Source organism: Aotus nancymaae, unplaced genomic scaffold, assembly GCF_030222135.1.
Source record: "Aotus nancymaae isolate 86718 unplaced genomic scaffold, 86718_ANA_hifiasm-v0.15.2.pri h1tg000004l, whole genome shotgun sequence".
Taxonomy (NCBI): Eukaryota; Metazoa; Chordata; class Mammalia; order Primates; family Aotidae; genus Aotus; species Aotus nancymaae.
The window spans coordinates 30,214,728-30,238,698 of record NW_026988415.1 but is presented as its reverse complement, the minus strand read 5'-3'; the positions used below and the strand labels follow the sequence as shown (position 1 = coordinate 30,238,698).

At 37.6% G+C, this 23,971-nt stretch overlaps 1 protein-coding gene across 1 annotated transcript in view; it reads left to right on the top strand.

Annotated features, from left to right (window-relative positions):
* WDR44 (WD repeat domain 44) overlaps positions 1-23,971 on the top strand; it is a 92,795-nt gene that overhangs the window by 26,057 nt on the left and 42,767 nt on the right. Inside the window, exons 2-8 of the mRNA XM_012475991.2 lie at positions 3,891-3,924; positions 12,611-12,685; positions 17,935-18,571; positions 19,350-19,480; positions 20,547-20,642; positions 22,267-22,403; positions 23,626-23,709. Of these exons, the coding sequence (XP_012331414.2) occupies positions 3,891-3,924; positions 12,611-12,685; positions 17,935-18,571; positions 19,350-19,480; positions 20,547-20,642; positions 22,267-22,403; positions 23,626-23,709 (1,194 nt within the window). The remainder of the gene's footprint in view (positions 1-3,890; positions 3,925-12,610; positions 12,686-17,934; positions 18,572-19,349; positions 19,481-20,546; positions 20,643-22,266; positions 22,404-23,625; positions 23,710-23,971) is intronic.

Below are 23,971 nucleotides of genomic sequence, written 5' to 3'. Positions count from 1 at the left end.
GCTTTTTCGTGTTCCCTGTTGTTAAATGTGCTAGAGTTTTACAGGCTATAGGGAACTTTTTCTGTATTCCAGAAATTAGTCTCAGGCTCCCCACTACTGACAGAGTGACAAAGTGCCTTTGAGAAACTTTGAGCATTTCAGAGCTGCTGAAGAGGCTACGCTATCGTGTGTCCCATGTACTCACTCACTTAATCCTCATAGCAGTTCTATAAAACAGATGGTTTTACCCCCTTTTGCAGAGGATGAGATTGAGGCTTGGAGAAATTAAATGATTTCATCACACATAGGATAAATGGTAGAAACAATATTCAAGCAAGGTTCATCTGCTCAAAAACCTGTATTGTACTATCTCCTTGTCTCTTGAGAAGGAAATAATAAATTATTCTATATAGTTTGTATACAGTTATATGTAAAGCCCCACCAGAGTCCATCTAGAATATTTCCATACGTGTCAATAATTAGCCAGTAACTTTGATCTTATGAATCAACAGCCAGAGAGTGCTGTTTTTGAAGCCAGTGACATACAAGAAATGTGGTTTCCTGTTCTTTTTTTTTGACAGACAGCTAAAAAGCCTGGTCAGATTTCTCAAGGTGTGAGGGTTGCTGGAAAGGCCAAATTTCTTCCGTTCTCTACCTCATATGGGGCATAATTTTAAAATATCTTACCCTTCTTGCCTTTATGCCTTTGTTGCAGGTGATTGGTATTCTGAATTTGTACTGCATGGAAATTTATGCCCCTTAAAGAATTTTTGGGCTAGGTGCAGTAACTCATGCCTGTAATCCCAGCACTTTGGGAGGCTGAGGTGGGAGGATTGCTTGAGGCTAGGAGTTCAAGACCAGCTTGGGCAGCAAAGTGAGACCCCATCTCAAAAAAAGAAAAAAAGGTTTTTCATTTTTACTTTTTAATATTTGTTGTTGTTTTGATTGCATTTGTATTATTTAAGACATCCATTTGTGTGGAATCTTTTATTGAATGTGAATTAGCCTCAGTCCTAACTAATCAACTCTAGATAAACAGGATTTTGATACATTGCAGTATAAGTTTGTTAGAGGACCCAAATAGTTAGCAATATAAGTTTTCGTTTCTGGAAATTGTCCTTTGTTAACACATATTTATGTTGACAGACATTGTAATTAAATGGGTACTATTTTATGACAACTACTTTTTTTTTGTTTTCTAAACAAACTTTAACCCCTCCTGCAAACTAGAATTGTATCTAATTTATCTTTGTATCTCTAGTCTTGGTACATAGTAGATAATTCATAAATGTTGGTTTTGGGGGTCTGGTTTTGTTTTTTGTTTTGAGACAAGGTCTCACTCTGTCACCCACGCTAGAGTGCAGTGGCACAATCATGGCTCACGGCTTCTGAGCTCAAGTGATCCTCTTACCTCAGCCTCCCAAGTAGCTAAGACTACAGGTGTTCAACCCCACGCCTGGCTGGTTTATTTTTATTTTGTAGAGATCGAGTGTCACTATATTGCCTAGGCTGGTCTCAAACTCCTGACGTCAAGTGATCCTCCTGCCTTGGCCTCCCAAAGTGTTGGGATTACAGGCATGAGCCACTGTGCCCAGCCCATAAATGTTTGTTGCATAAAGGGATTCATTTTCTGTTATTCAAAAGTAATTTTTTATCAAACTAAGTTTTTATTAGAGGTCAAGGATTCCTCTACCAAATGTCATTACCCAATGTGGCATATAAAAAACATGTTAGTAGGACTCGATGCTTTTCTTGGTTGTGCTCCAAAATATGACTTTGGGGAAAAGTCACTTAATCTCTCAGAATCTGTTTCTTTATCTGTAAAAAGAGGCTATGTGATTAGATCATCTTGAAGGTGCCTTTCAAGTCAAAGTTGCATCATGTAATCATTAGATTTTATAAAAAAAAAAAATTAGGAATGGTATATTATATAAAACTTTTTTATTGCATAACTCCAAGGTATACTAAGTAGCCTTATGCTTTGAAGCAGATATCAGACTGTTCCTATTCGGAAAAAAATGCCAGGGAAGGGGTGAAAATAATTGGTGAAAAATTACTTTTAAAAATCATTACATCCAGGCCATGCTTGGTGGCTCCCTCCTGTAATCTCAGCACTCTGGGAGGCTGAGGCAAGCAGGCTGCTTGAGCCCAGAAGTTCGAGACCACCCCTGAGCAATATGGTAAATCCTGTTTCTATAAAAAAGGGTACAAAAATCAGCTGGGCATGGTGGCATCTACTTGTAGTCCCAGTACTTGGAAGGTTGAGGTGGAAGGATTACTTGAGCCCAGGAGGTTGAGGCTGCAGTGAGCCATGATCATGTCACTACACACTCAAGCCTGGGTAACAGAGTGAGACCTGTCTCAAAAATACATATATTACACCCAGAGTAGTCTATGTTTCAGAACAGTCTTGCTCCAGTAGAAAAATGAGCTGAGAACGGGGCACAGTGGCTCATTCCTGTAATCTCAGTACTTTGAGAGACTGAAGTGGGAGGATTGCTTGAGCCCAAGAGTTCGAGACCAGCAGGGGCAACATAGTGAGATGCCATCTCTACAAAAAAAAAATACAAAATATTAGCTGGGTGTGGTGGTGCATGCTTGTAGTCCCAGCTACTTGGGAGACTCAGGCAGGATCTCTTGAGACCGGGAGGTCAAGGCTGCAATGTGCCAAGATCACACCACCACACTCCAGCCTGGGCAACAGCAAGACTGTCTTTAAAAAAAAAAAGAAAAGAAAAAGCTGAGAACAAAAATGATATCTCTCTTCAAAAGCAATGTAAATATCTAATATGTATGACAATTTTAATCTACACTAGAAATTGAAGTATACATTAAAACACCAATGGGATATACTTTTGCTTGTCAAATTGGTAAAAAGTTTAAAATAATAGTTTTGGTGAGTGTATTAAGAAACAGGCATCCATAGAGCAGTAGGAGTGTAAACAAGTACAACTGTTCTGGTTGGCGTTTGAGAAAGTTTCTCAAAATTCTGGAAAGTTTGTATACTTCTGACTTCTAATCCCACTTCTAGAGAAACTTATTTCAAGGAGATGTATTATGGAAATGTACAAATTTTCATTTACAAGGATATTTGTTGTAGTATTATGTCATATACAACTATACACACACACACACACACACACACACATATATGAAGACAAAAGATACTCAGATCTCTAGGTGATAAGATTATATATGAATCACTTTAATTTCTTCTTCTTCTCTCTCTCTCTCTTTTTTAAAGAGATGGGATCTTGCTCTCTCACCCAAGCTAGAGTGCAGTGGCACGATTATGGCTCACTGCAACCTTGAACTACTAGGCTAAAGCGATTCTCGTGCCTCAGCCTTCCAGGTAGCTGGGTCTACAGGCAATAACCATCACACCTGGATAATTTTTAAATTATTTGTAGAGACAGGGTTTCACTCTGTTGACCAGACTAGTCTTCTCTATTTTTTTCCTTTTTGAGACGGAGTCTTGCTCTGTTGACCAGGCTGGAGTGCAGTGGCATGATCTCGGCTTGCTGAAACCTTCGCCTCCTAGTTCAAGTGATTCTCCTGCCTCGGCCTCCCAAGTAGCTGGGATTATAGGCATGCGCCACCATGCCTGGCTAATTTTTGTATTTTTTGTGGAGGCACAGTTTTGCCATGTTCGGGCTGGTCTTGAACTCCTGACCTCAGGTGATCCACCTGCCTCAGCCTCCCAAAGTGCTGGGATTACAGGCGTGAGCCACTGCACCTGGCCTCTTCTCCACTTTTTAATGTTTTCTACGTTTTCTATATGCACACAAGACTTTTCAATCCTAAAATATATGCACGTTTTTTAAATGTGGACTTGTCTGTGATAAGTGTATAGAAGTATTTCTCTTCTCATCTCCTCTATTCAACACCTCCTTACTTTTATTTCTGAACAGGTCTCCAGGAAAAGTTGGGCTTTCAACATTCAAGGTAAGTTGTACTTTCTGAAAGTTATGTTTTTAGAAATTGTATCGTTTTCGTGTTTATATGTAATTCTTCATTTTCTTGGTTTTGCTTTCTTTTACTTATTTTGTGCTCAGTAATATTGTCATTATGTCCTACTTGGTATAAATAGATACTCTAGAAATACCAAACTAAATATTATGCTGTAAGGAAGGAACTGTATTTTTTGATTTTAACTAATTTTTATTTGGTTTATAATATCTAGAATAAAAGAACACTATTGTGTGTGTGTGTGTGTGTGATAATATCTAGAATAAAAGAATGTGTGTGTGTGTGCGCGTGTGCGCATGTGTTGAAAAAGTAATACTTGGACAGGTGTAGTCTCTCACGCCTGTAATCTCAGTACTTTGGGAGGCTGAGGTGGGCAGATCAGTTGAAGTCAGGAGTTCAAATCAACATGGTGAAACTCCATCTCTACTAAAAAAAAACAAAAAACAAAAAACCACACACAAAAATTAGCCAGGTGTGGTGGCACGCACCTGTAGTCCTAGCTACTTGGGAGACTGAAGCAGGAGAATTGCTTGAACCCAGGAGATGGAAGCTGCGTTGAGCCGAGATCCTGCCACAATACTCCAGGCTGGGTGACAGAGCAAGACTCTGTCTCAAAAAGAAAGAAAAATTAATACTTGCATGACAAAAATGTACAGTAACTGAAACTCATGTATACTTCTTGTGGGCTCATGTACCATCATCACTATATATAAAAATCAATTCCAGCTTATATTCAGGCAGAGGAGTTTGGTATTGAGACATTATGCCACTGAGAGGCATTTTAAGTATATCACCAAACAGAACTATTTATATCAGATAGAGTATTTATTGTATATGTGTATATGTATATTCATATGTATTGTGTAGTCTCAAACATGCTCTATTTTTTTCAGTTCCAGTATACCGACCTTCTATTTATACACACTGGATACCAGTCTCTTTGATAAATTATGGTATATTTATATGAAATATTCTACAGCAGTAGAGATGAATGAATTATATATAGTGACATGGATGAATTTCAGCACTAAACTGTTGAGTAGGGGAGAACTACTCGTAGAAAAAATATACTGTAACATTCCATTTATATTAAGTTCAAAAGCATGCCAAACTAAAGAATATATTGTTTAGAGAATAGATTGTTTAGAGATACAAGCATGGTAAAACTGAAGAATTACAAAGGAATGATAAACACAAAATTTAGGATATTGGTCATTTTTTGAGGGGGAGAGATTGTAATAGAAATGGAGAAGGATACACAAGAGACTTGAAAACTAATTAAGAAAGCTTATTCTTTTCCTATGTTAAATAAAAATTATTTTGTATTTACTGAATATTTAATAAGAACAGTTTTAAAAGTAATATATGCATAGGGTTGAAATTTACTCAGGACAAAAGGTATATGGTTGAAAATGTAGCTTTCCCTCCACTTCTTATCCCCCACCTCTCAAACTTCATATCCATAGGCAATTACTGTTTATGCTTATAGATCTTAAAAGTCATTTAGCTCTAAGATATTTTTAGATAATAACAAATAGATTTGGAGAATTTACTTTACCCCAGTAATTATAGATTGTCCTTAACTTGAATAAAATTAGATGACGAGTATACATATTTAGTAAATAAATATGAAGTTGGATATTGTTCAGTGTTTTAACTTTTTATTTTGAAATAATTATAGATTCACAGGAAGTGTTAAAGATAATGCAGAAAGGTCCTGTATGTTCTGTATATTCTTCACCGTTTCCCTGGTGGTTATATCTTAATTATAGTACAATTTTAAAATGAGGAATTTGACATGGCAATGTGAGTGTATAGTCTGTGGCAATTTATCATAGGTGTATGTTTGTGTAACAAACAATCACATCAAGGTGCAGAACTATTTCATCATCACAAAGATCTCCCTTGTACTACCCCTTTATAATCACACCCACCACCTTCCCCATATCATCCCTAAATCTGTTTTCCATCTCTATTAATTTTCTTACTTGAGAAATGTTCTGTATATGTTATGGGATTGGCTGAAAGGATCGCGATCCATCCAAGTTGTTCAGTGGTTTGTTTCTTTTTACTGCCAAGTAGCATTCTATGATAAAGGTGTACTGAGGGTATTGAGTGTATATTATGAATAACAGTATATCTATTGATACCTTAATATAAAGAAAGGCTTGATACAGTTCTGATTATTGGTGATTTTACACTCTGATGGAAGAGACATGTATGTAAGAGGGTGATTTATGAGGTCTCAATGTTTGTAAAATAGATTAGACATGTTAACTGCCACAAGGGGTTTGGAGGAGCAAGAGGAAGATAGAGTTGACATGAGAGCACTGTTACCTAGAATAGCAGAGAAAAGGGAAATAGAACTTTTGCTGAGCTTTGAAAATTGGGAGAGTTCGTGTAGGTAGATAGAGAAATATTGGGAAAGCATTGTAGTTAGGAAATGGTAGGGACTAATTAAGGTGCAAAATCATGGGATTTGCTAGGAGAATTGAAAGACTAGTGTGACCAGTGTAAAAGCTTCAGTGGTAGAGTATTGGAAAAGTAAATTAAGGCCAGATTGTCATGAGCCTTGAATGTCAGGTTACCCGATTTGAGCATAATACTATGTGTACATGCATTGAAACATCACATTGTACCCTGTAAATATGTATCATTATTATATGTCAATTACAAATTAAAAATTAAATAATTTAATTTTAGAAACTGAAATTTTAATTTAGAAAAGAGGCCAGGTACGGTGGCTCACACCTATAATCCAGCACTTTGGGAGGCCAAGGCTGGCAGATCACCTGAGATCAGGAGTTAGAGACCATTCTGACCAACATGGTGAAACCCCATCTCTACTAAAAATACAAAAATTAGCCAGGCGTGGTGGTACACGACTGTAATCCCAGCTACTCAGGAGGCTGAGGCAGGAGAATCACTTGGAGCTGGGAGGCTGATGTTGCAGTGAACCAAGATTGTGCCACTGTACTCCACCCTGGGCAATAGAGTGATACTCTGTCTCAAGTTTTTAAAAAATTTAGAAAAGAACTCTGATCTTTAAACTTTTGAAGCAGATTATTTTTGTGGGTTTTTTGTTGTTGTTGTTTTTGTTTTGTTTTAAGATGGAGTCACTCTTGTCACCCAGGCTGGAGTACAGTGGTGTAATCTTGGCTCACTCCAACCTCCACCTCCCGGGTTTAAGCGATTCTCCTGCCTCAGCCTCCTGAGTAGCTGGGATTATAAGCACCTGCCACCACACCCAGCTAATTTTTGTGGTTTTAGTAGAGACAGGGTTTCACCATGTTGGCCAGGCTGGTCTCAAATGACCTCAAGTGATCCACCCTCCTTGACATCCTAAAGTGCTCGGATCGCAGGCATGAGCCACTGGGCCCAACCAGGATATTTTTGTTTTTTGAAGGTCTCACTTTGTCACCCAGGCTAGAATGCAGTGGCACGATCCCAGCTCACTATATCCTCAAACTCCTGGTCTCAAAGACTCCTCCCACCTAATACTCCCAAGTAGCTAGGACTACAGACTCACAACCCCACACCTAGCTAGTTTATTTTTTTTTTATTGCTTAGAGACAGGGTCTTGCTAGGTTGTCCAAACTGGCCTGAAACTCCTGACCTCAAGCCATCCTCCTGCCTCAGCCTCCCGAAGCATTGCGATTACATGAATGAGTCACTGTGCCAGGCCTAAAATGGGACATTTAAAAAGTCAATTTTTATATGTCTTACAGCTATGTTGCCCAAGGTTTTTTTTTTTTTTGGCTGGGCAATTAAGAAAACTGGTGGAAGGGTGGAATAAAGTTTGGAGGAAAAAGACTAAAGTGCAGAGAAAGCTGTCAAGAGGCAGTTAAAATATCAAGACATAAGACTACAACAAAGGGAACAGCATTGAGAGGAAAGGAATGGAAGTATGGATATGATAGCGATTTAAGAATTGTTTACTTTTTTAAACAATTGTATCAGCAAAAAGAGTGGAAGTCACATTTCTGGTTTTTGGTTTTTTTTTAATTTTCACTTTAGTAGCTTCCCTTCCCTTACTACTAAAAATTACAAGTTACCTGAATTTTTCTATAATTAATATTTTTAGCTTAATGTTCTTTAGTAGGTAATAATGAAGATTTCTGTGAGTGTAGATCACTTTCATACAAATACTTTGTTGGGAGTGTTTATTAAAATTAAAAAGCTGAAATCTTATAACCAAATGCTGCAAGGGAGTTACAGACAGCTCTCTACTATCTAACACAGATGGAGGTAACTGTGATATGAATTGCTAAAAATTGAATAAGCTACCATACCTTTTAAGGAAGCAAACTTTTGATACTGTGATAGATAGGAGTTAAAGGAATGGCCTGATAGTGGGGAAGCTGGGATTTAGTAAGTACTGCATTTTAATAATGGGTCAGCACATCACCAGAAGTAGGTAATGGACTGTCTCAAGTGTAACTAAGTTGGCATTGCTTGTCTGTGCATTCTTGGCCTCCATTCCTTTGTCCCAAAAGCCTGATCAAGGTATTAGAAGGACCTGGATCTTATACATCACTGAGAGAGAATCATAGTTGACTATAAATCCTAAGTCTGATTTTATTAAGAAATCTTCTCTGGAGATCAGGCCCTCTGGTAGGTGCCATATCACTCCTTTAAGCTTATGACTTAAAACAACAGAGTACCTTAAAGGAGTTGCTATCTTTTAAAAGTTCAGACTCCAAGACAGTTTTGTTAAAGCCAAATAAAATAGAAGTCTAATCACTGCTTGGCAGTTTTGGCCAGTGTGGGAATGTTAATCTTTTATAAGTAAATAATTGAAACAAATTAGACCAGGCGCAGTGACAAATAGGCCAGGTGCAGTGACTCACGCCTGTAATCCTAACACTTTGGGATGCTAAGGTGGGAGGATCGCTGTATTCCAGCCTGGGAAACTGTGAGACCCTGCCTCTAAAAATCAGTCAGTTAATCAAATTGAGGTCCAAAGATTATTAATGTGTAATTTTGTGTAGCTTAATTCAGGGAAAATAGCCACAGAATTATGTTGTACAATGCTTCTGATTTTTGTACTGATGAACAGTTACTAGAAAATAATTGGATAAAAATAATTAGTAGGACAGTTGAAGGTGTTTCTCTAATATGCGTCAACTGTTATTTTGTTTTTTATGGTTTCCTATGGACCCTGTTCTGCTGAGTATCAACTATTCTTATTGGTGATCAGCTTCCAAGTATTCTCCCTCCATCTTGTCAAGGTTATCTTACCAATTGGTGTTGGTTAGATTTTTTTTTCTTTTTTCTTTTTTTTCTTTTTAGAGACAGGGTCTGGCTCTCTTGCCCAGGCTGAAATGCAGTGGCATGATCATAGCTCACTGCAGCCTCAAGCTCCTAGACTTAAATAATCCTCCCGCCACAACCTCCCGAGTAGCTGGCATTGCAGATGTGTACCACTTTCCTTGACTTTTTTTTTTTAAGAGGCGGGGTCTCACTATGTTGCTCAGGCTGGTCTCTAAGTCCAGGTTTCAGCCCATGCCTGGCCTTCTTTCATATAAAATCAGGATCCAATTAAAGCCTATATATACTTAAGATGTATGTATTAACTGAAGAAAGCATGCATCATTCAACATTCATTCAGCAAATGATTATTTAGTGCCGGACACTGTTTTAGGTACTGAACAAACTGTAGCTAGAACAAGCAAGGTCCATGCTCTCATGGAGCTTACATTCTAGTGGGACAGGGAATAGACAAAAAAATAAGCAAGTAAATAAGGTTATTTCAAACGGTAAGTGCAATGAAGGAAAATAGGATACTGTTATCCCAGCACCATTTATTGAATAGGGAAGCCTTTCCCCATTGTTTATTTTCATAAGGTTTGTCAAAGATCAGATAGTTGTAGGTATGCGGTCTTATTTCTGTGTTTTCTATTCTGTTCCATTGGTCTGTGTGTCTGTTTTTGTACCAGTATCATGCTGTTTGGTTACAGTAGCCCTGTAGCATAGTTTGAGGTTGGGTAGCATGATGCCTCCAGCTTTGTTCTTTTTTGCTTAGGATTTGCCTTGGTTATTCAGGCTCTTTTTTGGTTCCTTATGAATTTTAAAATAAATTCTAGTTCTTTGAAGAATCTCAATGGTAGTTTAATAAAAATGGCATTAAATCTATAAATTGCCTTGGGCAGTGTGGCCATTTTAACACTATTGATTCTTCCTATCCATGAAGGTGGAGTGTTTTTCCATTTGTTGTGTCGTCTCTGGTTTCTTTGAGCAGTAGTTTGTAGTTCTCCTTTCACCACCCTAGTTAGCTGTATTCATAGGTATTTTATTCTTTTTGTGGCAGTCGCGAATGGAAGTATGTTCCTGATTTGGCTCTCGGCTTGACTGTTATTAGTGTATAGGAATGCTAGTTATTTTTGCACATTGATTTTGTATCCTGAGACTTTGCTGAGGTTGTTTATCAAATTAAGAAGCTTTTGGACTGAGACTGTGGGTTATCTAGATATAAGATCATATTGTCTGCAAACAAGGATATTTTGACATCCTCTCTTCAATCCTATTATTTTTTATATACTGAAAGGAATATAAATCGTTCTATTATAAAGGCACATGCACACAAATGTTCATTACAGCACTATTCACAATAGCAAAGACATGCAGTCAACCTGAATGCCCATCAATGATAGACTGGATAAAGAAAATGTGAATATATACCATGGAATACTACACAGCTATAAAAAAGAAAGAGATCATGTCCTTTGCAGGCACATGGATGGAGCTGGAGGCCATTATCCTTAGCAAACTACGCAGGAATAGAAAGCCAAATACTGCACGTTCTCACTTATAAGTGGGAGTTAAGTGATGCGCACACATGAAGACATGGGGGGAACAACACATGTTGGGGCGATAAGAAGGTGAAGGGTGGGAGGAGGGAGAAGATCAGGTTAAATGACTAATGTGTACTAGGCTTAATACCTGGGTGATGAAATAATCTGTCCAACAAAACCTTATAACACAAGTTTACCTATGTAACAAATCTGCACATGTACCCCTGAATTTAAAAGTTAAAAAAAAAAAGAAAAATAGGATAGCATGATAGAAAGTTAAGGGGTTAGATAAGTCTGTTTTGAGATGGTCAGGGAAGTATTTTCTAATAAAATAGCACTTGAGCTGGGACCCTGATGGCAAGGAACCATCCTATTGGCCAGAGTGTAATCGTGGGGGAGTGATATTTGAGGGAGATGAGGAATGTAGAAGATAACAAAAATGAAGGCAGAGGCCATGTCGTGTTTAGGCCTTCATGGGCCTTGGTAGAGTTTGGATTTTATCTAACACTTAAGAGTCCATGAAACAATTTTTTTCTGGAAAAATCTGTGTAAGATTGGTAGTATTCCCCAAATTCTGAAGAGGAATTCCATGCTCAAAGATAATGCAAGTTCTACAGAAATTTCACTGGCACGTTAAATCTTTATCATTTTAATAATCTCCGGAGTAATTTTATTAATGAGCCTATTATGATCATATCCTGATACTTGTATAACTGTATAAATAATTACTTTGCCTTGGGTCCCTTATCTGTCTGAAATGGTTATAGTGACCTTCCTCTAACAAGCTCTGTGATGTGTACAAAGAATTATGATTTTTTTCTTATTATCAAGAGTAGCATTCAAATTGCTGTACTTCCATAAGTAGAAAGACAACTTAAGATTGAGAAGAGTATTGTATTGAGATTTGCGAATATGATTGCCCTATTTTAACCTATTTTTTCCAGCAGAAATGCAGTACCAATTTCTAACCTCCCAAATATATATATATATGTACGTATGTGTATATAAATGTATACGTAGATATATATGTATTTTTGGTGGGTTTATTTTCATCTTTTTTTCATACTTTTAGGGGCTTCATTTAACTTCTGGTTAAGTCTTGATTTCTTTTATCTAAAGTATGTGGAATTTTAAGGAAACTATTCCCTAAATGTGGTTTTCTGTGTTGCATACTTTTGTATTTGTGCATATTTTTGGAGCAATGCTTTGGGAAAAACAATAATTTTGATTCAACCCCTTGCTTAAATCCTTAATTCTTTTTAGCTACAAAGGTACTTAGAAGTTCTTATCTTCCGTTACAGTTTTCTAATGTTAAAAAGTTGAGCAAGTTTTCACATTTAAAGGTAAATATCCTATTGCAGAATAATAGAATAGTGCTGATTGGTAACTTTCTTATGCAAATTACATGGTCCCATTTGGCATAAAATTTCTGGGCATCAATCAGTATTCAGAAATCTAAGCCCTTTAGGCTGGGCACAGTGGCTTATGCCTGTAATCCCAGCACTTTGGGAGGCTGAGGCGGGTAGATCACTTGAGGTCAGGAGTTTGAGACCAGCCTGGCCAATAAGGTGAAACGCTGTCTCTACTAAAAATACAAAAATTAGCCAGGTGTGGTAGCACGTGCCTGTATTCCCAGCTACTCGGGAGGCTGAGACAAGAGGCAGAGGTTGCAGTGAGCCAAGATGGTGCTACTGCACTCCAGACTGGGTGACAGAGTGAGACTCCGTTCCCCCCAAAAAAAGAAGAAATCTAAGCCCTTTAAGGGCCTTTGATTTATTAATGCAACATTTTCTCATTTGTCCCCCTTTAAAGTGTATTTTTAAAGAAAAGATGTCATTTGGTCTCTATTTCTTTTCTTTTTCAAACAGGAAACAGAGAATACTGCATACAAAGTTGGAAATGAGTCACCTGTACAAGAATTGAAACCAGATGTGTCTAAAAAGGTTGGAAAGATATAATATCAATATTAGTTTATAGCACACATATTTATACGGTATATTTCAAACAGTTTTTATATTCTTTTAGTATAGTGCTCTGTACATGGTTGATGTTCAGAAAATATTTCATGAATCTGTCAAATTTGTGGTTGAAGACATTTCAGGCTTTTTAGAAGTCCTTTTCATAGTCTAATTGGTAATTTATCCTTGTGACAGTATTTTGTAAAATATTTTATTTTGTATTGTATTTTCATCAGAATAAGCCCTAACTATTCCTGAGATTACTACCAGGAGTTATGGGTATTGAAAAGCTCAGCGCAGCAACATTCTGATGTCTTTAGGATCAGAAGTTATAAGAAGTCCTTATTCTGATAGTACCTTTGATACCTTTTAAAAAATTGATGCTATGAAGCTTCAAAGGTTGGTTTACTAGAAGAGACCAAGCACAAGATCAGTAATTTGAAAATGGGCAGTTCACAGTATCAGAATAAAACTCAAGGAGAAAGACAGGATGGTGTGTTTTTATTCATTTATAAATATTTTAAGTGTTTTCTGTGTCCTAGGCAATGTTCTAGCCAATGGTTCTCCAGAGGATAACAGAATGACACATTCTCCACCCCAGAGTTTCTCCAATAGTGTTATTTGACATTTTGGACTAATAGAGAGTAGGGCCTATTATGTGCATTGTAATATGTTTTAGCAATATCCCTGGCTTCTACTTACTAGATGCCAGTAGCATCCCCAACCCCCAGTTATGACAGACATCAGCAAATGTCTGGGGAGGGGTATGGAACAAAATAACCCCTAATGGAAAATCATTGTTCTATCCTGATGGAATTTAGAACTTTAATGGACTACATTTTTTTTTTTTTTTTTTTTTTTTTTAAAGGCAGGATCTCACTCTCGCCCAAGCTAGAGTGCAGTGGCACGATCATGGCTCTCTGCAGCCTCTACTTCCTGGGCTTAAGTGATCCTCCCACCTCAGCTTCCTGAGTAGCTTGGGACTACAGCTGTGTGCCACCACACCTGGCTAATTTTTGTATTTTATGTAGAGACAAGGTTTTGCCGTGCTTCCCAGGCTGGTCTCGAAATTCTGAGCTCAGGCAATCCACCCACCTCAGGCTCCCAAAGCACTGGGATTATAGGTGTGCAACACTGTGACCAGCCAGACTACATATTTTAATATTGATCATACTTTGTCGTTTAAAAGAAAAATATTCCCTTTTGGAACAAATGGTGGACTGCATACCAGTGTACATTAACAGGAATTGAACCATTTTTTTTAAAAAAAAGAAATTGCCTACAATTCTATACTATAACACACAGTTGTCTTGATTTTTCAGCATTTCCTTCTGGTTCTCATCTATTAGCATACATTTTTCTGCCTAATTGTAGTGTAGGTAGAATTTTATATTCTGTCTTTTACCATTTTTAGATTTTCCTCATATTTCTATATGATTTCTGTACTCAGATGCATTGATTTCCATCAAGTAAATGGATTACAATATATCTAGCCATTTTTATTGTTGAAACTTAAAATATTCCTATTTTTTCCACTATAGCTTTTCTTATCTTTTTAAAGAATGTTTTTCTTAGGAAAAATTACAAATGGGTAACTATTTCTAGTTAATGGAGAAAGAAGTTTTTGTTTTTGTTTTTGTTTTTTGAGACAGAGTCTCGCCCTGTCGCACAGGCTGGAGTGCGGTGGCACAATCTCGGATCACCGCAACCTCCACCTCCCGGGTTCAAGCGATTCTCCTGCCTCAGCCTCCCGAGTAGCTGGGACTACAGGTGCGTGTCACCACACCCGGCTAATTTTTTGTGTTTTTAGTAGAGACGGTGTTTTACCATGTTAGCCAGGATGGTCTCGATCTCCTGACCTCGTGATCCGCCCACCCCACCTCCCGAAGTGCTAGGATTACAGGCGTGAGTCACCATGCCCGGCCAAAAAGATGTTTTTAAGGAGAGTTTAAAAGTTGAAAAAGTAGTGAGAAAACACTATGGAGCAGAGTGAGGTTTAAGATGCTAAATAATAGCTTTTTACGTTCTAGCCTTTTCAATTAAATTAAGTATGAATCGCTAATGATAAAGACTATGGGGATATACCCTGGATGACGGCACACTCTGCTTTCAAGTAGCTTACATTTTAGTAGAGGAAATTGGATAAACACAAAACTAAATGCAGTAAGTGTTCAAATACACTTACAAACTATTGTAAGAACACAAAGGAAAGGAGACTTCTTGCTTGGGGGTAGGAATGAGGATGACTTCATGGAGGAAGTAGCATCTGAGCTGTTTCTTAAGGAATGCATAAGATTTGGACATGCCAAGATGGGAGAGGAAAGGCATTTCTAAAGGCATGGAGGTAGGGAACGTGCAGAACATTTGAGGATGAACTAGAGAGAAAAGTTAGGGCCAGATTATAGCAATGCCTTGTGTCATACTAAACTGTGCTTTTTATTTTGTAATCACTGGGAAAGTAGTGAGGTTTTTGTTTTTTTGTTTTGTTTTTGTTTTTGTTTTTGTTTTTGTTTTGAGATTTGAGTCTCATTCTGTTCCCAGGCTGGAGTGCAGTGGTGTGATCTCAGCTCACTGCAACCTCCACCTTCCAGGTTCAAGCAATTCTTCTGCCTCAGCCTCCCAAGTAGCTGGGATTACAGGCACACACCACCACGCCAGGCTAATTTTTTTTTTTTTTTTTTTTTTTGTATTTTAAGTAGAAACAGGGTTTCACCATGTTGGCCAGGCTTGTTTTGAACTCCTGACCTCAGGTGATCCGCCCACCTCGGCCTCTCAGAGTCCTAGGATTACAGGCGTGAGCCACTGTGCCTGGCTGCAGTGAGCTTTTGGAAGCAAACAGTGCTTTAGCATAATCGTCTCTATGTATGTCTTGGTTCTCACTGTTCCTTATTCTTTCCCTTTTAACTGCCTCCTAAAACCCAGAAAAAAATGACAGGGCTAGGCACCATAAGAAGGCATCATGGAGCATATCAAGAGGCAGAAAACATGGACCTTGCTCTCCAGGAACTAATTATCTGGTGTAGAGAAAGTAAATAGAGCTAGCCCATATACTGCTCTGTATTTGTTTTATAGTTCATACTTTACTGAACAGTAAGAAGAAAAATAGAAGTTCAGAGGAGGGAGAGATTGTTCTTAGATAAGGGATTGGGGAAGACAGGATTTTCAACCACATTTTAGACCCCTCTTATGGCACAGACATTTCCATTATGCGTAGTGATTATTTCAAACCTTTATACTCTCCTCATGCTCACTGTACCCACTCACACCCCCCCTTACTTTTGGCAGATAACCTTGTTTTCTACTCCACGTAAGTATTAGAGGCTAATAAGCCTGAACTCATTCCTTTCTATCATCTCTCACTTCCTTTACCTATATATTTTCATTTCTTACCTCTTTTTCATGTCATCCATCACTGAAGATTTAGTATTCTTGTTTTCTGTCCAGAGTAGTATGGTATAATACAAAGATCGCTGGATTTTTAAGAAAGACCTGGATTTCAATCTTGGCTTTGTAGCTTATTAATTGTGTGACTGGCAAAGTTCTTAATGCCTTTACCTCGGAGTCCTGCTTTTCTAGAAGGGAGGTAATCCAGCTACCTCACAAAGGCCTGTATGACAATTAAATGAAAATGTATATACTAGTTCTAATACACAGTAGGCCTTCTTTCCTTTCTTTTCCAGAACATTGCTCTATTATCTTCTTTTCCAGTGGTTTCTTCCCTTCAGGTTATAAAAGTGCTAGGTCACTTTATTGAAGTCTTTTTGCATTTATAGCTAAGATTTTTGAAAATGCAGACCGTGCTAATGTCTCTATATCTTTACCTCTTATTAATTCCCAAATCCATTGTGGTATGACTTCTGCTATCACTGTTATCATTGAGGTTCTCAGTGCTCAGTAACCACCTAATTGACAAATTAGTTGGACTCTGGTTAGTTCTGGTGAAAACAAGGTAATTTCTAAGGTTAACAATTTGAAGATTGAGAAAAACTAACATATCAAACATGCTAAGGAATTAAGGATGAATATTACTGAGCAGCAGTAATACCCAGTTCAAGTTTGCATGAAATTGTAGTAAACCAGATTAGGATGATTCTGTGATACATTCCATTAACTTTCTGAAGTCAAGGAATTGAGAAAGCAGAAGTTATTCATGGTTGGACATGGTGGCGGGATAAGTGATCTGGGAGATTTAATGACAAGACTGGGGAGAAAATATATTTTTTTCTAAATGTTAGTAGAAGATAATAGAAAGCTTGTTTATATTTTCAACTACGTGTAAGAAATAAAGGGGGCCGGGCACAGTGGCTCATGCTTGTAATCCTAGCATGTTTGGAGGCCGAGGTGGGCGGATCACCTGAGGTCAGGAGTTCAAGACCAGCCTGACCAACATGGTGAAACCCCATCTCTACTGAAAATACAAAAATTAGCCAGGCATGTGGCACACGCCTGTAATCCCAGCTTTTTGGGAGGCTGAGGCAGGAGAATTAATTGCTTGAGGGGAGGCGGAGGTTGCAGTGAGCCGAGATCATGCCACTACACTCCAGGCTGGGTAACAAAGTGAGACTCCGTTTAAAAAAAAAAAAGAAAGAAAGAAAAGGAGGGATAAGACAAGGTTAACTGGGTATTTGGACTCTTTTCATGGTCCTGCCATCACTCTATATAGTGGAGTTTAGGTGTAGTCTGTTTAAGAATGTTAATCTCCCTGCATCTGCTGGTTTTTGGGTCATAAGCTTGAGTTCAGAGCTAAACAACTTGAATTCTTCTCCTGGGCGGATTTGGATTATCATGGTTTTGTTAAGTAGGCTCAAACCAGTAGGCTGGTATTATAACTAGTTTCGCATAAATATGTAAATGAATCAGGATATTGAGTCTTAATGTAAGTTTAGGATTGAACTTGATTTTACAGGGTTATTTGACCTTTTGTGCCTAAGTATTAACACAAATTCCTTATTATGAGGGTTAAGAGTATAGATTCTGGAATCAAACTCCCTGGGTTTATACCTACTTCATCACTCACTTGCTTTGCGACCTTGGACAAATCATTTGATTAGTTTCCTCATTTGTAAAATGGTGACAGTAGGAGTGGAATCTCATAAGGTTGTTGTAAAGATTAAAATATGTAAAGTGCTAAGAACATTGCCTGGCATGTACTAAGTACTATGTAAATGATTAGCTGTTATTATATTCTTATAAATAGCTTCATTTTTAAAAACTGCTTTTAACCCTTTCATCAGATTATTGAAAGTATTATTGAGGAGAGTCAGAAAGTACTACAGCTTGAAGATGACTCTTTGGATTCCAAAGGAAAAGAACTCTCTGATCAGGCTACTGCCAGTCCTATTGTGGCTAGAACAGATCTGAGCAATATACCCGGACTGTTAGCCACAGATCAAGTACTACAGGAAGAATCCCAAACAGCAGAGAGTCAGAATACATTTGAAGAGACTGAATTAGAATTAAAAAAATGTTTTCCTTCTGATAAAACCTGTGAGAAACCAATAGATGAAACCATGAAGTTAACTGAAGTAAGTTCAACTGAGCAGCTTAATGTGCCTGAAACTGAAACAGAAGTATTCAACAAGGAGGCAGTGGAAGTCAAAGGAAGTGATGTTCTAGAGCCTGTGTCCTCAGACTCCTTATCTACTAAAGATTTTGCCACTGGGGAAGAAGTGGCCCCTGCCAAACCCCCAAGACACCTTACTCCCGAACCTGATATAGTGGCTAGTACAAAGAAGCCTGTTCCAGCACGCCCACCTCCTCCAACTAATTTCCCACCTCCTAGACCTCCACCTCCATCTCGACCTGCTCCACCACCAAGAAAAAAGAAAAGCGAACTGGAATTTGAGACTCTGAAAACGCCTGATCTAGATGGCAAGTATTAATTGAGAAATAACTCTGTTGGTTGGGCACAGTGGCTCACGCCTGTAATCCCAGCAATTTGGGAGGCCAAGGCAGGCAGATTGCTTGAGCTCAGTTCAAGACCAGCCTGGGCAACATGGCGAAACCCCATCTGAACAAAAAAATAATAAAAAAATTAGCCGATCATGGTGGCACATGCCTGTAGTCCCAGCTACTTGGGAGACTGAGACAGGAGAATTGCTTGGGCCTGGGAGGCAGAGGCTGCAGTGAGCCAAGATTATGCCGTTGCACTCCAGCCTTTGTGATCAGAGTGAAACCCTGTCTCAAAAAAAAAAGAAAGAGAGAGAAATAACTCTTTGTGGTGAAATTTTAGAGTTGAAACTATTTACCTTTCTGCTTTTATTTCAGTTTATTGAAAAAAAAAACACTGGCAACCAAGTTATTAAAATTATTTCTTTAGTAATAGACAAAATGTAAAAATGTTTACATTTGTGAAAGTTACTTTAATTGAACACTTCAGCAGACTCAAACTTTCAAATCTATTACCATCTGAGAGAGAGTGGAACGGTGACAAAAACATGGGATTTGGAGACCTAAAGTCTGAATTCAAGTCCTGCATCTTTTTTTGTATGAGCTGTCTAGTCTTGAGGAACTTAAATAACTTGTTTGAACCATGATTTCCCTGAATAGGAAATGAGAATAATCAAGCCACTTTCCTCACAGGGTTGTTATAAGAATCAAACAAAAAAGGTTGTAATTGTTATTATTATTATTATCATTATCATTGCAGTTCCCAAAGAGAATATTACGTCTGATTCTCTCCTAACTGCAAACATGGCTTCAGAGAGTACGGTCAAGGAGTCTCAGCCTTCTCTTGATTTGGCAAGTGCTACCAGTGGAGATAAAATAGTTACTGCCCAGGTTGGTGAATTAGTGTTCTATTCCATATAGGCTTTATCAGCTGTCTCCAACTGACTGGTTTGTTGATTGTTGAGGCTTCTATGTTTTGCAGACCAAATATTTCTTTGTTCCCCAAATCTGGCCTCCTTACTTCTCTTGATCAGCTCTGCTGCAAACTAACTGGGTGAGCCTAGCAAGCTGTTTAGCATCTGGATCTCAGATGCTCCATCAATAACATGGAGGAAAAATCCTTCCTTGAGGGTTTGAAATGAGCTAAAATATGCCAAGTATCTAGCAGGTAATAGGTATTCAAAAAATGACAGATGCTACTATTTGTAATATTGTTGGTACTAATAAACACCAACTGTAGTCTATATTTACCTGTCCTGTATTGCTCAAAATGGAAGACTTTTTTTTTATAATTTCCTTTTCCCAATCAGAAAAAACTTTATATACTAGGCAGTGGGCTACACAAAAGACTTGATAACATTAATTTTACCACAGCTAGATTCTGCATCTCAGAGCTACTTACTTGGTAGCTATGGTGGGCCGTGTTACTGGACTAGAACATATGACACTATAGTCTTGTTATAGCCTTAAAGCAAGGATCAGTCGTGGCCTGCTTTGGTAGGGTCCCCAAGCTAAGAATGTTCTTTACGTTTTTAAAAGTCATTTAAAATAAGAAGAAGAATATTCAATAAAGACTCTATATGAACAAAAAAGCCTAAAATATTTACTGTGTGGCTATTTATAGAGAGAAGTTTTCTGACCCCTACATTTGAGATAGCTACATACAGTCCAGATTAATAGCCCTCTTAGTAGAGAAATACTTTTTTGGTCAGGTTCAAATAGAACATTTATTTGTTTTCAAGAATACTAAGACATTATTTCATGGGCAGCAATAGTTTTGGTTCCTAATGTTTTTCAGCATGCTGGGAAAAATGAAGGACTGAAATGTAGTGTTCCATTTAGATTTTCAGCAGACTCCATTATCTGAATTATGAAATTCTTTAGAACTGTGTGTGGTAATTGAAAATTTATAGAAATTGATTCAGTCTAATTTCTGTTTATAAAATTATATTTCCAGGAAAATGGAAAAGCACCTGATGGGCAGACGATAGCAGGTGAAGTGATGGGCCCTCAGAGACCTAGATCCAACTCTGGGAGAGAGCTTACTGATGAGGTAGAAATAGATTTTTTTGTTCTTAAAACATAAAGTACAAAAGACATAATGGGAAGATGAAAATGTTCTGGAGTTGGATGATAATAATGGTTACATAACAATGTGAATGTATTTAATGACCCAGAACTATATACTTAAAAATTGTTAAAATGTTAAACTTTATGTTATGTGTAGTTTATTACAATTTAAACATTTTTTTAAGTTTATTGCTGTTAGACAAAAAAAAAAATACAGATGAAAAAATGAAGATTGAAGATTGTCTTTGTTTTGTTGATATGTTGGATGTTGCATCTCTGACTTAAACTTGCCCTTTTTGTTATATAGTGGAATAAATATATTAAAAGCAAGGTTCATGTATTATAGAAAGTGAGCTTTAAAAGAACATGATATTGAGGCCAGGTGTGGTGGCTCACTCCTGTAATCCCAGGACTTTGGGAGGCTGAGGTGGGCAGGTCACTTGAGGTCAGGAGTTCGAGACCAGCCTGGCCAACATGACGAAACCCTGTCTCTACTGAAAATACAAAAATTAGACAGGCATGGTGGTGTGCGCCTGTAATCCCAGTTACTCAGAGGCTAAGGCAGGAGAATCACTTGAACCTGGGAGGCAGAGGTTGCAGTGAGCTGAGATTGTGCCACTGTACTCCAGCCTGGGTGACAGAGTGAGATTCTGTCTCAAGAAAAAGAATTGTTTAAATAATAATAATAAAAGAACTTGATTTTATAAATACATGTTATACCAACATAATTTTTTTTTATTTTAATGGTTTCTTACCATTAAAATTTAGTATGCGCCTATTAGCCAACTTATTCAGAATTAAATTTTACAGCAAAATTTTAGTTTATGTTTCTTTAAAGCAATACATTTTTTTAAATATTGCACTTTGGCAAACAGTTTGGTAGTTCCTCAAAATGTTAAACATAGTATTACCATGAACCAGCAACTCCATTCTTTTGTATATACCAATGAGAAATGGAAACATATGTTCACACAGAAAATGTACACAAATATTCATGGCATCATTATTCATAAGATCCAAAAAGTGGAAACAACCCAAATGTCCATCACTAATTAATGGGTAAATAAAATGTGGTATATTCATACAATGTTATATTTTTCAGCAATTAAAAGGAATGAAGGAATAAAGTACTGGTACATGCTACAGCATGGATAAACCTTGGAAACGTCATGCTAAGTTAAAGAAACCGATGTAAATAAAAGGCCGTGTGATTTAATTTATATGAAATGTCCCGAATAGGCAAATCTATAGAGACAGAAAGTAGATTAGTATTTGCCAGGGGCTAGGAGGAAAGGGAAATGAGGTGTGACTGCTAATGGGTAGAGAGTTTCCTTTTGGGGTGCAGAAAATGTTCTGACTTAGTGGTGATGGTTGTACAACTCTGTGAATATACTAAAAACCATTGAATTATGTGCTTTAAATGAGCGCATTTTGTGGTATGTGAATTATATCTCAATAAAAATCTTAGAATTTATTGTGGCAGTATTGAATGTATCTAAAAAGCCTTTAGCCCTTTAGCTTACATTTTGGGAGATTCTGTAGACTCAAAAATATAATTAAATTGTAGGTAATCTTGGTGTGATTTTTTTTTTTTTTTTTAACTTCAGGAAATTTTAGCCAGTGTAATGATTAAGAACCTGGATACTGGAGAAGAAATACCTTTGAGTCTTGCAGAAGAGAAACTACCAACAGGCATTAATCCTCTCACTCTACACATCATGAGAAGGACAAAAGAATATGTAAGGTATGGCCTAATGTTGTTATTTGTCATTTGTCATTTATATTATTTCGGAGTCATTAAGATTTCTCTGTTAATAAACTATGACAATCCCTAACTTGGTTTCATTCACCCTTTTTTTTTATTCTGAAATTAAAATAGAGTTAGATAATGTATGTATTCTTTAACTTGACTCTCCATTATGACTGTACAGTTACTTGGGGGAAATAGTATAAATATTAAATCCCATAGCACTTAGTTTCTTTTTTTTAATGATTTATATTATACTTGAGATAATAAAAAACAGTGAGGCAGCCAGGTGTGGTAGTTCACATCTGTAATCTCAGCACTTTGGGAGGCTGAGGCAGGAGAATAACTTGAGTTCAGGAGTTAGAGAGGAGCCTGGGCAACATAGTAAGACCTCATATCTACTAAAAAAAAAAAAATCATAACAGCAACAACAACAAAAAACATTGAGGCTAAAAAGCTGTGTAGAATGAACACTTAGTCTTCTGAAACCTTGCTTTAAGGATCATAAATTGTATAAATATTTGCACTGTTTTTGTAGGATCAGAAAATGGCTTTAAAATGAAATGAGTGACTTTACTATGAGATGTATGTCGACCTAAGGAATCATTTCTGCAAAAGCAGGAGCTATTTTATTAAATGTAATGCATGTTGTACCTAATAAGTAGCAAGGAAGATGCCCTCAAGTTACTTTATTATTTCTCTATAGCATATTTTTGCCAAGCAAAAGCCTTGTTTGTAGGTTTTTCATAAGTTTCTAAATTGCATTCATTTATATGTTGTACATTGTACCTTGCTTAAAGATTCTTTTCTTCAATTTCTGAAGCCTTTCAGTTCTCAAGGTCCATCATTTAAATTAAAATTATATAGGCCAGGCACAGTGGCTCACGCCTGTAATCCTAGCACTTTGGGAGGCCAAGGCGGGTGGATTGCCTGAGCTCAGGAGTTCGAGACCAGCCTGGGCAACACAGTGAAACCCTATCTCTACTAAAATACAAAAAATTAGCCCGGCATGGCAGCATGCTCCTGTAGTCCCAGCTTCTCGGGAGACTGAGCAGAAGAATTGTTTGAACCCAGGAGGCAGAGGTTGCAGTGAACCAAGATCACGCCACTGCACTCCAGCCTGGGCAACAGAGCGAGACTCCGTCTCAGGAAAAAAAAAAAAAAGAAGAAGAAGTGTAGAAGAAATGGTTTCTTTTAAAACAACTTCCCCTTCTTACAGTAATGACGCGGCACAGTCAGATGATGAAGAGAAGTTACAGTCTCAGCCAACAGATACTGATGGTGGAAGGTTAAAACAGAAAACGTGAGTTATAGTACATCCCTTTTCTTCATTTCAACTTTTAATTTTAAAAAAATGAGAACTACCATACTATTTTAAATTGTGCTCCATATAGTTTTTATGACTACTCACCACCAATCCTCCTTGCCCCTCGCTGATGAATTACGAAGTTGTATTAATTAGTTTAGACATCTGGTCCAGGCGCGGTGGCTCACACCTGTAATCTCAGCACTTTGGGAGGCCAAGGCAGGCAGATCACCTGAGATCAGGAGTTCAAGACCAGCCT